This window comes from Haliaeetus leucocephalus, unplaced genomic scaffold (genome assembly GCF_000737465.1).
Source record: "Haliaeetus leucocephalus isolate CR32 unplaced genomic scaffold, Haliaeetus_leucocephalus-4.0 Scaffold646, whole genome shotgun sequence".
In the NCBI taxonomy this organism is placed as follows: Eukaryota; Metazoa; Chordata; class Aves; order Accipitriformes; family Accipitridae; genus Haliaeetus; species Haliaeetus leucocephalus.
This window is the reverse complement of record NW_010973082.1, coordinates 3528843-3546705: the sequence shown is the minus strand read 5'-3', so window position 1 is coordinate 3546705 and position 17863 is coordinate 3528843. Positions and strand designations below refer to the sequence as shown.

General features: G+C 36.8%; 1 protein-coding gene across 1 annotated transcript in view; it reads right to left on the bottom strand.

Moving 5' to 3' along the window:
• BPTF (bromodomain PHD finger transcription factor) overlaps positions 1 to 17850 on the bottom strand; it is a 56936-nt gene extending 39086 nt beyond the window's left edge. Inside the window, 2 exon segments of the mRNA XM_010578614.1 lie at positions 4076 to 4898; positions 17211 to 17850. Coding sequence (XP_010576916.1) covers positions 4076 to 4898; positions 17211 to 17850 — 1463 coding nt within the window.
• Positions 17851 to 17863: the final 13 nt, after the last annotated feature.

Genomic DNA, 17863 nt, shown 5'->3' with positions numbered 1-17863 from the left:
TTTAAACTGTTCTTATCTCAACCCCTGGGTTTTACCCCCCCCCCCCCCCCCCCCCCCGATTCTCTCCCCCATCCCATTTGGCAGGGGAGAAGTGACTGAGCAGCTGCGTGGTGCTTAGTTGCTGGCTGGGGTTAAACCACAACAAATTTGAGTCCTACCCATTAAAGAACTGCTCAGATAATAATCTAGAAATGGACAATGAGGTTATACAAGAGTATTTGATTTCCCTTCTACTTCAATTTATATACCGTTTCGAGCACAGAATTTCTCTTGAATTCAAGGCTATCACAAACCTTAGTAAAAGAAGTTCAGGAATTAGCATTTTGACAAAAGCACAGACAAAAAATTAAATGTCACAAGCTTGCTGTTATGTATGCTTACACGAAATTCATATTTGGTCAGACTTCTTTTCAAGATTCAGGTGTATGGAGGTGGAAGCCTTGGAGTGTTTGTTACTGCCTCACTAACAGTCAAAGAACTACCACAAAAAGCATTCTATGCGATGCACTTTGACAAAGTTAGTTAAGATTTAAATTAACAATTAAAAGGTTTAAGCTGACTTTCCCTGAACATCTTCTTGCGTTGGCTAAAGGGACACTGCTTTTACCCTTTGAAGAAATCAGAGAGGCTATCACAAAAAGAAGATGGAAAGATGCAAGTCTATACAAGGACCAATTCCCAATGCTTTTCTCTGACAAGCCAGACAGATTTGCCAGCTTGGTGCTGGAGAGGTCTACTTAAGTCTCCAGGGGAATCAGTTGAGTCACATACATTAAGTGAGGCCAAGCAAGGGAGAAAGAATCACAAGACTATTCCCTACCTCTCTCAGCCTCCTTCACTGCCAGGAACTGTTCACTAGCAGGCTTTAGAGGCAAGTTTTAAGACTGATAAAAATGACAGCATGGAAGATGCTAGAAACTTTCAAGTAAAGTAATAGCAAAGCAGATACATCCCTTCCTGAATTCCATGCTGATACAATTAGAAACTGAAAAATTCAGTAAATTTATTAAAGTAATCTATTCACATGAAGATCTGAAACCTTTTTAATAACTTGTAGAAAATAGAGAAGGACCCACTAACAACATAAACAGTGCAACAAATCTTGCAGAACAAAAGCTAAAACTGTTTTTGACCATCGAGGAAGATGACATACAACTCAGGAATAACAATTTGTGTCTTATTTCTGCTATCAACATGAAAGTCAATGAATATTTCATTATCTTCTTTCATATACATTTGACAAATCCAAAGCATTTCAATATTTCTAGAGAGAGAACTCATTTAGTTCGTCAGCAGTTTACTAGGAGAATACAAGTCGAAGTCCTATATTTCCTGACTTGTTAACCTGCAGAAATAACCTTCACAAGCAAAACAAATGCAACTGACCCACAGACATAATTCTAAATTTGTTAATGGCTTAAAACAAGAACAAAATTAATTTTCTCTTGCCCCCCCCCCCTTTTTTTAAATCTTGTTGATGTTTGCTAATGGGGATGTATGAGAGGAGACCTCCTCAGTGTCCACTTTTCCATCTTTGTAAAACAGAAGAGGCGGAAGAGAGAAACAAAACCACAATGATGGGCTTAAACAAGGCTTATTACCCTCAGCGAGTAATGATCATGGAAATAAAAGTATCAGTGAGTAACAACAAGTCTACAAAACCCTTTAGAAGATGGCAAAACCAATTGTATGATTGATTTATAACATTTGTAAGAGGGGAAGGGAGAATAAGTAAAAAGTCCTAAAAACCCCTTTGAAAAACAAAAAAACCCGCAAGTATTTAGGATTTCTGTTCTCTAATCCCCCTGGGCAAGATTTCAAGTTAGTGTTCGTGCAGATTATTTTTAGATCTATTAGTTTCCTCTGATATATTTGATCACATGGCATTGGTAAACACACTCTATTCATCTCAATAAAGTTGATATGTTAATATCATTTCATGAATGTCACGTTTTACCATTTGGCAGTTATCCTTTAAGTTATCCTTCAGTTATCCGAGACATCAGGTGTGGTTTGATCTCATTCAGTATATATATGCAAAATTGTTGGGTTTGCAATACAGCATGCTTACTGAATCTAAAGGGCGTTAAAAACTTAAAGTACAGAGTTTAACATCTATGTAAATTATTAAAGTTGTATTTCCCTGGAATTTAGTTATGTAGTAAATACTTCTGTCCCCTTATGAAATGGCTTTAGCATAAAGTTTTAAGGCACATTATGCATAAGTTTAATTATGTCAAAGTTCTATGAAAAGTCTAGTGGAATTGGTTGGTTCTGTACACCCCCCACCGCACTGTTAAAGAGTACTGCTGCTGCAGATCTACCAGAAAAACTGTCTATCTGTTTTTTCTTCCGATTCCATGGGGAGGATTTGAAAAATTTTTAATCCAAACCACATACTTCAGAAAGAACTCATTTTGGAAGCATGCACAGGTACATTTACACTAGCAGGAGGCATGATGTCTAATGGCAACAGGAAGGATAGCAACTAGCACGGAAAGATCTTTCAACCTAGATGATCCGTGTGAGAATACAAAAGAAAGTCAGGAAACAATTAATGGATGAACTGCATTTCTTCTTGTCTTTATAAACACAAAAATATTTTTCTATTTATGTTTTGAAATGTTTTAATCACTATCAAAAAATCAGTAAAATGGAAAATCCAGTAAAAATTTTCCTTTTTCTGTGTTGTTTACAGTTCTCATCTATTTTGACTTGAAATGGAATACTGATTGATGTATTTTCTCTTCAAATAAATCCCAATTAAGATACAAAGCTTACATTCATAAAACTTAGTTTATGATTTCTGAAACAAATAATTTGCCTACTAAACTCCTAACAGTAGTTGACACTACTGTGGCATTTATAACCCGGAGAAACTAAAAATAATCAAACATGGACTCTTTCTTTACAAATGTGAAAGAAGAACACAGGAAACAGAGCAGCGATAATACTTAATGCATCAGCTAACAAAACATTAGAGAAAGAGCACTATATTTTAAAGGACTAAAACAAGTCCTTAGAAGTGTCTTGTTTGCAAGACGTAACACCATCAACAGTCCTCACAATGCCTTTTAAAGACACTGGCTAATATCTTAACATCCACTGTAATCTGTTTTGTATGAAATTCTGTTAAGGTATCCAGCTGTGGCTTATTTTCTCCATAATACTGAATGGAAAATTGTACTTCAAGAAATCTAGTAAAATCTCTTTATTTCTCCTAAATTAAGAATACCATTGATTTCACTTAAATACTGTTTCTCCTCCATTATGAGAACAATTACACAAGAATAGTCTTTTATAAGAAAAAACAGTCTTTAGCTATTTTCCTGTGAAAAACGTAGAAGTATTTTTGTAATTTCAGATTCAATTTTTCAGGTAAAAAAACAGGGCACAATGCCCTCACTAACAAGGGTTTGATTATTCTTAATGCTTTGAGATACATTAGTATCTCAAGACCAACCAGTAACAGGAAATTGTGTTAAACATACAAAGTAGGTCACCCAAAGACAGGCACTTCTTGCTATTTTGACTTTGTTTACACCTATAGAAGTGTTCACATACAACACTTTCTGCTTTTCTAGTTAATAGATATGGTGAATACCTTTAAGTGCCTCTGAAAGTCTTAGCTTCAAAGGCAGACCATCAAACCAGCACCAGTATCTAACAGCCAAATACTATCTAGGCAGGTGATAGTAACCAAAACTAGTGTTCTATACACCATGTGATCACAAAGAGAGTTTAACTACCTTTCAGTAACTTCTACAAGAAACTGGAGAGTTCTCATTAAAATTCCCTTTCTCTTCCTCACATTCATGTGTTTTAGGCACATTAATATTAAGCCGGAGGCACTGGGTTTCTTCCCCTTTTTTATATATAGATCATGAGAATACTTATTTTGGAGAAAACCGATGGATTAATTACATGGTTTTTAGAAATCTACTTACAAAACAGCAAGCAATTTATCTAAAGAAAAAAACATTTTAAGATGGCAACAATAACTTAGAGAATATATTAAAAACACATTCAAGGCAATATTATTGTTCAGAAAATACTAAATTATTAGTTTACTTACATAATGATTCTTCTGTTCAGGAACCAATATTTTCGTCTATGCCGGTCATATCCAATAGGTTCATGTCGAATGTATGGTTTATTTTTTTGGATTTCAGCAACACAGTCAGTTACTCCAGGCACCTTATGTGCTACGCAGACCTCACACTGCCATTCATCTTCTGGTACCTCTTCAAGAGGTGGTTTCACACACTCCAAATGGTACACAGCTGAACAAGTTTCACAGCAAAGCAAATCCCCAAGTTTGTGACAAACCCTACAATGATCATCATACTGAATAACACCTTCTGACATTAACTCTTCACGTGCAATGTTTGTTGTAAGAAACTGATCCACTAAGAACTGCAGAACTTTGATTTTATTCTCTACTGGTCCATAAGGATAGTCCTCTGTCTCTTGGTAAGGAAGAACATGATGGTACTCCTTGTCACTCTCACAATATACCCGCAGAACCTCTGGCCACGTCATTCCATCTATGAAATACAAAGTGGAATTAACGCTATCTTTGAGGTCAGCAGGTCCAAAGGTAGTATTTGAAGTGTCTTCTTCACGTAAAACTGCTTTTAAAAGCACTATATGCATCTCAGCCATAAGTGTGCACTGCTCTTGACTTACCAGAGCAGCACAGAAGTCCTCAAAACGAAAAGGAGACAGGCGTAAAACAGTGCCAAAGTTCCTTAGTACCTCATAGATGGCAATAACATTCATTATATGCTCACTAGGCACCATTAAGTCCTCTGAGGATTTAGGAAACTCCAAGGGTGGGATATCTTTTTCTTCCAATATTGGAGAACGAGGACGATGCACTCTTTGTCTTCTCCTACCTGGAATAAAAAACAACAATAAGAATTTTGCCATTCACAGGTCAAAATGTTTAAACACCTATCATCAATGACTGTGTCAAACTTTCTAAACTATCGCAAACTAAGGATTCACATCTTCACAGTTACATAAATGTGGTAATTCAGCTAATAATCTTATACTTAAATTAACAGTATGAAAATAAATACACAAGATATCGGAAGTTTTGCTTTAGTCACAGCAGTTGCATTTTCCATATAATATACATCTACTCAATCTTTAAAATGACATCTAGAATTTTGATTGTTTAAATTAGTTAAAAAAACATTTCCCTCAGCCAAAATATTAATTTAGAATTTTTTCCCATTTTTATTCAGCATGACTAGTTTACCATTCCTTCTTGGAATTTTATCTTTAAACTTGAAGCATCAAGCTTCAAACAACAGATATTTTGTATTAAAATATTGCAAGCTATTCTCCTGTCCAGCAATAGCATACAAGAAAGATTATTTCAAGCAGATGTCCTAGGACATCAATTTCAAGCAAATTAAAATGCAAAAGAGCACCTAAATCACTTTGTCCACTGCTTTCTAACTAGAATATTTCTCCTGGATACCTACAAGCCAGAAACAAAAGTTAAATGTGATGTTTTATGAAAATGTTTCAGGAACTCCCAATTTTTCAAAAGAAGCAAACAAAAAACCCATGCCCGTGCTTCAATAAAACAGCAGAGATATCCACAGAATGAGAAGGAGGTAGAATTATGGACAGAAAAAGACTAATACAAAAAGCTAATCTGAAGAGCTGTTTCACTACCTAAAAGAAAAGACACTGAGCGTAATTAAATCAGTCTCAGATGCTAATTCAGGTGAGATGCTAACTTTCTTGCCTTTAATTCCACTATCCTTGATGCCAAGCAGAAGGAAAAACAGAAGAGGAGAATTTCTGTACATGGCACTACTAGACAGACGAAATATTTCAATCTTCTATCGAAGTAACGAAACAGTATCCAGCTAAATGCAACTACTTTGCAGCTATCAGTTAAAGTATTAGGATGCACTCATTAAACCTACTTCCTTTTTTTTAAAAAAACCCCAAACTTAATCAAGTTTAGACAATCTCATAAACTAATCATAAAACAATCATCTTGGTTTAAAACCAAGAACTGAGATGAAAATGTTTTTAGGTCCTCTGGAAAGCATATTAAGATTCTGGTCAACAACTAAATTTCCTAATTATCAATTCTACACAGAGAAGTGGTCGGCAGGATACAATTTATTCACAGAGAAAATCCAAAGGAAAAATGAAGCTGTCCGTAACAGCAATTTCATATGCACACTCTAATAAAAAGTGACACATATTATGCATTGTGTGATCCGAGACTAAAGAGTGACACAACCAGTATCCTGGAATTTTAAATTTCACATTAATAATTTTTGGATCAAATTCTGTGCATAACAGTGCCCCTCCCCCCCCCCCCCCAACTGGTTCAAGAAAATTAAGAGATGAAGTAAGTTCCAGTTATCTTGGATGTTACCATTAAGAGGAAAAGGTTCTCTGTTTGTTGCATTTGTTCAACTCGCCCTACTCCCTCCAATACTCCCATAAATACAGGATATAAGTCTAATGGGGGTGGGAAAGTCCTGCTAAGGCAGGCAGATGCCCAAAGACAGATCCTGCTGAATCCAAACCCACCATCGTTAAAACTTTAATGCACTGATAAGGAAAAAAAAAAGGTACCTAAAAGAAAAGCTACCTTTAAGAAACATCTTGATGCATAATAGACAGTTTGCCAAATGATTGCAGAAGAAAAATAAATCAGTCACTGAGCTAGTATGGCAAGATGACACCAGATACATCTCTCCCTCTCAAACTTTAAAGAATGAAATCTTATGCAACAAATTAGACACTCTGAAACAATATAGAATATGAACTGCCAGATGTTTCCATTACAGAAGTAATGGGTCAACATCATCTGTGTATAAAAATAAATTTCCAAGTTTAGTTAAGTTTGAGTTCTGACTGTGGAAAATGAAAGAATGCTTGTATGACTGTCTTCCAATATGCTCCTGCATAAATCAGTGGAAAATGTTTAATCATGGCAAACACACAAAAACACAGGAGTTTCACAGCCAGGCACAAAGCAAGCATTCTTACAGCTAGAAATATCTAGATTAAACCCAACTTTTCTACCATCATGATCCAAAATCTACATGCATAAACCAGAGTTGGTTTAATTAAAAGACCCCAAAGCAAAAAACACAGGTGCGCACTCACAGATTAAACTACTTTAGGGTCCTGAAGCTTCCTTCAGTATTGCAGGACACCATAGGACTAGTCCTAGTAGGCAGTCATGCAAGACAACAACAATGCAGAACAGATATTCTGAAATCACTAAAGGTCTTCAGAGACTCCAAATATCACAAAAAGCTGGCAGAGCTATAAACTATGAATCTTTTCCGTGTTTGCAATTGTAGCAGAAAAACATGTCTGTCACACAGTAAAGCCATAAAAGAAACAGCCCTTCAAGAAAGAAAGCAGCAAGAACGATAACCCTGGTTTACCTAAATTAATCAGAAGTGACAAACCCCCTGCAGTAATTTCAGGCAAAGATAAACTAGAATGAAGGAACACTGCTGAAAGAAGCAGACTCCTTATTTCCTCTCATTTGTTGAGATCTTCTACTCTGAGAACACAATTCTAATGTCCTGTGCATTGCTTTTAACCTTCATTGAAAAAAACCAGACTCCCCATATACCACTTTTGTTGATGTCTCTTTCACTAGAGATAAATGCTGGTGTTTTTGTTACATCAAAATAAGAGGCGAAGCAAAAAAAGAACCTTAAAACAAGGCATTCCTAATATTTTCTGAAAAAGTTAAAAACGTTCCCTAACACTTCCTCTTACAAAGGAAGCATATTGGTACAATTAGAGGTCTAGAATAAATATGTTGTCAGGACACAAAGTATGTCACAATCCCATAATAAAGAATTGTACTTTGGGGCAAGTACAATGTAACCGTGTGACTGCATTATTCACACCACTCTTCATTTCTATTTAAATCAATTTACATATTTTCATGTTTGCTTTGGTATAAAGTACAGAAATTTCAAAACTAATTGTAAAACTAATAGTTTAGACAGCAAGAAAAACCATATGCATTATAAAATATATGCTTCATTTGTCCACTACTTTGTGTTATGCCTCATGGTATGCAGCAGTTACTATATCGTATCACTCAACACTCCCAATTCATACTGTAAATCACACACCACATCTCAAGAGCTCAAATCGTTTCTCTTTTAGGACACCAAACTGCTTTGAACAATTCTGCACTGCATATAATCTGGTTTCCAGATTCCTTAAAAAAGGGAAGTATTCAAAGATGCAGAATATTTTAGAAAGAAGTGGTACCCAGACATTTTTTTTTAATGACTTGGTAGCATAGTATGTCAAATCTTTCTACATTTGTTTTATTTTGGTTTTTTTTTCAATTTCACTTTCAATTTGTTGTTGGTATTTGCTGTATCCAGGTTGAACAGAACTTGAAGTCAAGAAGAGAATCACAGTGTGTGATCTGGAGATTCAGAAATTCCAAGCAATTTGTGCTTAAACGTATTACTGTTCGATGCATCAACTGCAATCTCAAGAAACACTCCAAATACCTTTGAACCCCCCCCCCCCAAAAAACCCAAACCAACAAAACCAAGCAGTCTAATCTCCAGTGAAAAAGATGAACATTCTCTGCCAAGGTGCCCATAAATCTTGAAGCATTCTAAACAACTGCTGAACTTAAATTAAAAGTGTAGGCCAACTAAATACGACATAATGATGTCAAAGTGCTATAGTCTCTGTTTTGAGTTGAAATTTTTGTATTCTGCTGGTTGAGTGGATAATCCCCTCCCTTGCCACTAGCTCAGACAGCTGAAGAAAGGCAGTTTTGACTCCAGGCTCATTTGCGATTCTCATAATAACAATTTCTTCATTGCTAATTATCTGCAGTGTGCTGACAACCCATACAGCTCACACTACTTACAAGCAGTTTCAACTTCTGTGAAGGTTTTTGAAGATCACAGTTCATGTTTACCCAACTGTTCTTCATATACACAAAAAAATCCCTCAAATTTTGAAAAAAGTTTTCCTACAATAAACGTATCCAACTTTCCAAGCTCTTCACTTTCAAGGAAAATCTCTTTTCTACAAGGCAAATTGTCCAATGCTTGAATTTGACATTCACTGGCAGACAAAAAAACCCAAGCCCCAAAACCAAACAACTTTGGTCTCTTCAAACATTTGTATGTTCAAATTATTTTATTTTACTTTTAATTATTTTAGAGATTCTGGGATTTGACAACTTGTTTGTTGTTTTTTTTTTTAATTTTTTTTATTTGTTGTCATTTGTCATGGATTTTGCCCTCCAAAGGGAATTTTCAGTACCATCTGTGAGAAGTGTTAACTGAAATTTAATTAAATTGATTAAAAAATAATCAATTTAATGACCTCAATTTAAATATTTAAGAGAGAAGTGCAAGCTTGTGTAGACTATACAATTGATGATTACACAATAACAAAGTTATTTTGATCTGGGACACTACATATGTGCACTACATTAATATGTATTTCAAATAATATACAAAGTGAAATAGTGTAACAAATTCAGCGCAATGACCACACTGAGCAGTCAACACAATTACACTGTTGCTCTCTTTCCTTAACTTTGTATTACTACATCACCGACTGCCATTAATATTTTTCGATTTATCTTGGTATAGTTTAAATAACTTTGGATAAATCATTTCTATAATTTGAATAATTTCCCATTTGTGGAAATCTCTTCTTGCAGCAGCACTTTTTTTTTTTTTAAGTAGAAAATGCAATATGTACTACTTTGTATCAAACAAAAAACATCAAGAGGATTCCAGAGCAGGTGTACCAGCAGGAGTTACTTCTCTTTTAAGCACCACCACCACCTGACTGACTGGACTTTAAATTGAATCTAGATGTATCTACTCTCAATTAAAGAAAGTCAATTTACTCATACTGAAGTTTCCCAAAATAGACTTAAGTTTTATTACACGTAAATTGTATACTTCTAAGATCGTTTCTGCATATTAACCAAATCCCTGAATCAAATTCCACCTTCAAGTTTGACCCAGTACAAAGAGATAAAATGTCCACTTCTATGCCATTCAAATTCCATAGCTTTATTTGGAAGGATAAATTGATCTGCCAATAGCCTTCTGCTGCCACGATTGGACTATTTACAGGATCCAGATCATCTTGAGTGTCTCAGCATTATACTTCTATCTAGCATACACTTCTTTTAAATCACATTCCTTCACTAGTTGTCTCCAAAAGTGATGAAGTAGTCTGCAATGCTTGCCTCTCCCTATTTTGAATTCTCTAGTTGAAGAGCTGCCTGTAATTAAGATTAAAGAGTAAACAATTTTATTCACATAGCACATTTAATTATAGATATTGATAATTATAGTCTACACTTACCATAATCTATTAAAATAATTTATATTACAAATATTTAAGCAAAACACACTAATGATACTTGAAATAATATGAAGTTACTGAACTGAAGTAACAGGCTGAGCACCCAAAACCAGAATTTACTGAAGCACTTAAAAAACACAAACCCTTGCTTTTTTTTTTTTTTTTTCCAATTTCCATCTATTCAACCTATTTGATTCAAATGCTGACCCTTTCAAAATTTAGAAATGGAGTATAAAAGGACCAAAAAGCTTGTCCTCATTTTCATTCACAGAAATGAAGAAGAAAAGGGAAAGTCACATCTATACCTTAACTCTTTACCACAAGAGGATATGGAACTTAAAAATACTTTAATCATCTTTAACATATCTTCTGGTTTATGTAGACAATTTTAAAACAGAGTATCTAAATGAACTACTTACACCAATGTCCAGAATACAGAAAGGTTCTACTATGACTAAATAAGACTTTCATGCTCTTTGTGCTTTAGTTGTATTCTAATTACCATGCCCATGTAGCCTAACAAAAATGACAAAAATCCGGTTTTGCCTTGTCTCACTTGTTACATATCCCTTCACTCCAGATGTACAGTACTAGTAAACATAGCCTTTCAGCCAAACATATTTCAAGTAATGGACTGGTGGATGGAGGTCCTACATAACTAATACTCTGCCAGAACCACTGTCTTGTTTAAACAGGGTGAGAGTGGTAGGTGCACTGGTATGACCTAAAAAATAAACACTGGTTCCAGCATTTCTTGATTAGAAAGCTTGCAACTGGTCTCATTTCTCTTTAAACTTTCCCTTCCTCATAATTTCTCAGCACTTGGGCACTAAGACTCCTGCTTAGAGTTCCTGTTCACAGTTGCAGTGGAGACAAACTTGATAGAGTATAGGGGAAAGAAAAGACAGACCAATGAGTTTCAGATACATCAGTGATCTGTTATGGGGGGGGAATATAAAACACACACTCCACAGGTGCACTTCACAAAATTGACCCCAGCAAGTGAAAAGACTTTAAATTTGCCTCCATAAGAGATAAATTTTTGGCTTCAAGTTCCACAAGTCAAGTCAAACTACACTACTCTTACATAAAAGTCCATCTTCAGTAAAAAAGAACTGGGTTGGCTTTGTTTTCCACATCATGAATCACTACAGAAACTTCTCAACATAAAGACCAATTGGCAGTTATATGATGTCCTGAAAGCATGAGTACTCCTTAGAGAACATGCTGTCTCCTATGTTTTTCTTCCTCCTGGTAATTTTGGCCTTTGACTACCCTCCTAAATTCAATAAGACTGTCCTGTTTTTGTTTGGTTTTAATAAACGTACAAGAATCAGACATTTGCTGTGCCACATTACTGCTTTGCACCAGGCAAGTATCAAATGAGAATGTACAGCAACACACAAGTTCTTGTTAGATATCACTGAGAAAACTGAAAACATTGATGAAAATGCATAAGAGAACATTTTTTGTGTTTTTTCATTTCTTTTTTCCTTTTTTTCTTTCTCCACAGGAGAATGCATAAACTGAATGTAGCTACATGTTTGTCACAGCAATATCCAAACTGGTTCCTTAATTAAAAGTCAACCTCTTGAGAGAGCATTTGCTCAGCTTACACCAAAGAAGAAAAAGCAGTAAAATGAATCAGTTTAACATAAAATAAGAATATATTATGAAAAGCAGTACCAAAATAGAAAAATCTAAATCTTTTTCTTGGGATGGGCCAAAATTAAAGGCTTTGACTTATACAAAACACTTTTTTTCCCTTTAAAAAATGCCAACATGACAATCGACATGTTTCTAATATTCACAAGTTAAATAATCTCTTCCAGAAAAATTTTCTGAAGAATAAGATGCATTTGTAACTACTTGTAAGTGCAGCTCCAATTTGAATATTGCTCTGCAACAATCGTACCTAACCTAAATTTATTTATTTTGCCTGGAAAAAGAAAAAAAAAAAAACAACCGACAAAACAGATTAAACTTAAAATCTAACCCAACATTAAAAATGAGACATTCCAAGCACCACAAAAGCTTTAGAAGTTGAAGCACAAACGAAAAAATAACCGGTAACTAGACTAGATCTTGAGCGCACCTTCCTGAGAGCACTCATATCACAGAAATTCTCAACATGCTCCTAAGTTAAGTGTGACTACTGCCTTGCATTGCACAAAACTAGGTCTTTATGTTCTTGAAAAACTGTTTTAAAACTTTAAAACTTTTGGCTGTTTATTTTTTCAGTTTGTACACCTGCCAGTAGTATACTTCTAAATCAAACTAATGTTCTCTACTGATTTTACATTAAGAATTTAATTTCTCAACATTAGGGCCATCAGTACACTCTCAGTAGGAGCCAAGAATACAACTCCCCTATATTCTAAGACATCATTTTAACATCTGGATAACTAATGCAAGACAAGTAGCAAATAAGATCCCACATTGTCATTCTCAGAAGTACTCAGAGGCACAACCCTTTTGTGCCTAGAACGCAGGCAAAGAAAAGTAGCACTAACATAATGATTTTCAGGAACATCCTGACAGATTTCTTAGTTGGGGCACACTCACGGTAAGTTGTAACTAATTTCAGAAGTTAGTGAGCCCTGAAAGCCAGCCCCAATCTAAAATCCACATTTATTCACCTAACACCAGTTCTATGCAATACAATAGTTGGCTATGGAATTTTACTGCAGACCTACAAAAAAAGTTTGCACAATCAACTCATCTGCAGTACATCAAATTATTCTACCTTTTACAACATACATACTTTGATAACGGTACAGTATTTGCTGCACAGAGCTTCTTAGATGACTAAAGTGACAAACGCTCTCTTCAGATAAACGGCAAATTTGCATGTCAATACAACAGAATCAGCCACAGATTTACTTGTTTGGCCTTCTACACAATTTCTTTGCTAGGACTGTCCTACATTTTTGATGACTGGCATGATGAACTTGTAATAGTTCCTCTAGAGTAGAAATCAAAGTTCAGATTACTAAATGGTAAAATAAAAGCATGCCAGATTTAATTTAGAGAACAGGGTACCCTAGGTAAGATGTTTGGGAGGCTGGTAAATCTTCTCACATGACGGACAAAGGAGGTTGAATACCTTACTGTCATATCTCAATGTCTCCACTTAAACAGTTCTTCAAGAGCATGAAAACGTGTTAAGATATAAAATTTCTACAGACACAAAATGCAGCACCTCGTTTCCAGCTAAATTCTTTCAGTCCGAAAATAAAAGCACACTGGTGAAGTAACTGGTTAACAGAAGTGATGGTCAATCGCTGTAAATGCTCACAGACTAGCAAAATCATCTAAAAATTTTATTAATGTACTTTTAAGACAAATCTTTTGGCTCACAACTCTACTGTTGTGCATTTGCTTGTTAGACAGACTGACGATTATCTCAGCCAAAATCTAGATGTATAACTTGTCCTAAAGCTAGTTTTCCAAGTTATTGACAAAAAAAAATAGAAAAAAAATGAAGGACTTCTAGGCATCTTGATTAAATCCTTCTTTTAAAATTCTGCAACGTATGGAATATACTTGGTATCTATAATGCAATTGTGACAAGCCTAAAGTAGAACTTGGAGTGGACAGGTAATGGCAAAAATGTTTAGTGATACAAGATATAAAGGATACCTATCCTACAAGTACATCTACCTTCTGGGGATACAAATAGACAAGAGAGAAGGGACATTATTCACACGCACAAAATCCCTCTACCAAAAGTCTGTCCAGCAGAAGAAAAAGCAATGATAAACGTCATATGCATTGACACAATAAGTTTTCACTGTACCATTTTTAAGCGTTACATCAAAGGCATTTTACCATTCCTAAGATTTTGCTTCTTTAAATACTTGAATAATAATGTAGTAAAAAACTACTCCTACATTCAAGTTCAAGATATATCGTAAACTTCCCTGCTGAGCACAAAATTGAGCCTTTCTTGGCTAGAGACATAGCAGTGTGATCTTTTAATTCATTGTTCAATGCAAGTTGAAAAAACTGTAAAAAGTCTGTCACCCATTTAAGTGGGATGTGATTTATGTGTAAAATCTTGGTTGGTAGGAGAGTTTGACTGGGACTGTATTTTTTTCAATACCCTGCTCTCAAAAAAATAAACTCTTCAGCCCCCAAGACTACATCCTGAAAGTGGCAGTGATTCAGGCTACACGTGATTGAGGGAAGGTAAGTAGAGAAACATCATTCATCATCTCTTCTAGTAGAAAAAACCCAGCGGGCACTGCACTATTCTGTCAGGGGCTAGTTTAAAACAATAGAGGAGACACTCCTTCAAGCCCTCCAGTTAACCACAGGAACTTTGTCACTGTATATTACAACTTGTCAGTTTGAAGACAAATATATGAAAGAAAAAACACCATACCTAAACATAGCTAAAGACCAATTCTGGCTTAGCATGCACCTGAGTCAAAGAGCACTGGAGCCCACGAAGGAACTCTGGAGACATATCCCTCTACGCTTGCCCTATTCTTAACACTATTCTCTGCACTGGCTACTGTCAGATAAAGAGATACTGAGGTCAGGTGAATCTTTTCCTTGCCTATTAATGCTGTTCTAATGTCAAGTATCTCTTCCTGGATTATGATAAGACTAAGATTTCAATTAGTGCCACCACTGCGTAGCAGTGCTCACAACGTAGATATTTGTTCAGCAGAAACAAGACAGACAGAGCTGATTGAATGAAAAGTTTGTACTTTCTTTGCAAAAGGGCAACAGCGTATCTGGGAGAGAGCGAAGGAGGGAGGGAGACCTTTAGGCAAACAGTGAACTAACGACAACTGCCAGTAAATTGCCAAAATAACAACACAGATGTTTAGCTATCAAATACTCAGTATGAAAAAAAAAAAGGCACATAAGGATGAAAATGCTTACACTTAAACTTATCTTTAAAAAGTTAACTGAAGTTACCCTGACCAAGTGAGAAATAAACATGTAAATTATCAAAATGGTTTCTGATACACCTAAATACCATGTAAAACCTGTCTACACTTGCACAACAATGCACACAGAGGTATCTTGTTATTTGCCAAAACACTTAAGTACATTTCAAAAATTGAATACACCCATACTCTGTAGAATTAATTTTAAACCTGGATGCTCATGTAAAAAAATATTTTCCTGACCTAGCCAATTAAAATAATAAAAATATTCTTTCCCTGACAAAAGCCGCCCCCCCCGCCCCCCCAGTAATAAAAATTAAAGTTACCACAACTAAGCAGAAAATGAAGAGTTAAAAGTCAAGGGAGTACTTCAGAGTTTTTATCTTCTGTGAAGCCAGACCTCAATCTTTAAAGTAATAAATATTCAAAAATTTCAATTTGATTGCAGGACATCCCTGCAACAGGTAAACTAACACCTTAAAAAAAGTATCTCTAAATCAAATTCATTTAGTAATGTACGTACTTATTTTGATTCATTTAGGTTCCTGAGCATATGGATATAGATTAAAAAATATATAGACAGACATACAGAGGTTTTTAAAGGACTGTTATGAAGTCACATAATGAGCTGATACCATTAACTCACCAAAATAAAAACAAATGACACATTTAGTAGGCAGTACTTCCCCCTTTTTAAAAGTCATCAGGTAACTACTCAGAACTACACTCATTTTTTAATTAAGATGCAATGCATTTACATCAACAACCTGTTTCTCCCCCCTTCCAAATTGGCCAAATACTTGTACAACAGCAGTGTCTGTTACCCTGTAGCCCAACTCAGAAACACTCCTAAGTTATCCCTGAGTTTAACCACTCTCCTGGTTCAGACACCTAAAAAATAATAATAATAATAAAAATATCCTAAGCTTGAACTCCTTTCTGGAATGAATTCAAGTAAATCCAAAGTACTTAAGTTTAGATAAAAGAATTTTTGAAGCTTGAAACCCACATGGTTAATGAACTAATTAAGGACAAACAGAAGTGCAGGCCTTAAAAATTTAAGCCCAAATTTGCCACTAGAGGTTAAAAAAAAAAATAATCACAATTATGTTTAACGAGTTTTAACCCCACTATGAGTTTTAAAGGTTGCCATATCTTAAGATAAATGCAGTATTTAAACCCAAGACTTCTGACTCAACCTCCACCTTTCAATCTTTGTGTTTAACTAAAACTAGGTTTACACCCTTGCAATGAGGCCCTGTGCACTTTTCCCCAAACTATAACAATGCAATCTCCATTTTGAACAATGCACCTCATTTCCCTCCTTGGAAAGCTAGTTTTGTCTTAAAGCCAGTAAATGCTGGATCAAGTTATACCTCTGATTTCAAGAGCCTGAAAATTTTCAGTGTTTATGGTTTTTTTGTTGTTTTTTTTTTTAGGCCAGTTCACGTTGCATGTGCTTCCTTTCAACATCAAGTTATACTTGCAAGCACAAGCCATCCTTTCCTGTATATATTTGAAAGGACCTCTTTGCAAGGCATGCATCCCGTTTCCCTTGTTTTTAAATATTAAGTGAACACTCCGTACACTTTTGACATTGTTTGCAACACGTTCTGGTGTATCACGCATTTCTGCAGTCACCAGAATCTCCATGCATATTTGCAAAGCATCCCCTTGTTACAGCCTGTACTGCCCTCCCTCCCTCCCTCCCTCCTCTCAGTGCATGTGTTTGTAAGCATCTCTAACGTTCCCTGCATCCGTGGGGTTGCCAGTCGTTAATTTGCATACCCCTCTCTCCCTGTGAGTGCTTGCAGGCATCCCTTACACACACGCATGGGAGGAAGAATGCGTGCGGACTGTATTTGCAAACCTAGAGGGAGCATGTGGGGTGCCCTCGACTTGTTTTAGTTCATCCCACTGACTCTCTACCTGGGGTGCTGCTGTAGGTGCTGTGGCTCCTGAAGCTGCTCTCAGTGCAATAACTGGCATCGTCTTCATCCTCCATCTCTTCAGGGTAGTCAGAGTCGTCGTCGTCCTCCTCCTCCATTATCTCCTCCTCCTCTTCCTCCTCGGAGTCCTGGTTATCCTCGGGGTCTCCCTCCTCTTCCTCCTCGGACACCATGCTCTCCTCCTCCTCTTCACTCTCATGATCATCGTACACCACTTTGCTGATGCTCCTCCTGGACGAGGCAGCCCTGCCTTGGCTGTTGCAGCTGCCTCCTCCGCCTCCTCCCCCTGCTCCTCCAGCCCCAGCCCTGCCCCTACCCTTACCGCTGCTGCCTCCCCCACCAGGGGTGCTGCTGCTGCCGCTGCCTCCCTTCCTCTTGCTGCCCCCCCTGGGGGAGGCGGTGGCGGGGGAAGAGGCCTGGGCAGCCCCGGCTCCCTTCTGCTTGGGCCCCGCCGTCTCCGCCTGGGCCGAGGTCGCCCACCTGCCGCGGCTGCTGCCCCGCTGCCGGGACCTCAGCCCCCCGATGGGGCCCGCCGGGGCGGGCGGAGCCGGGGAGCTCGCCTGAGCGGTGGCCGCCGCCGGCTGCTGCTGCTTGGGCGGCCTGCCTCGCCGGCCCCGCATCTCTGGGCGCTGG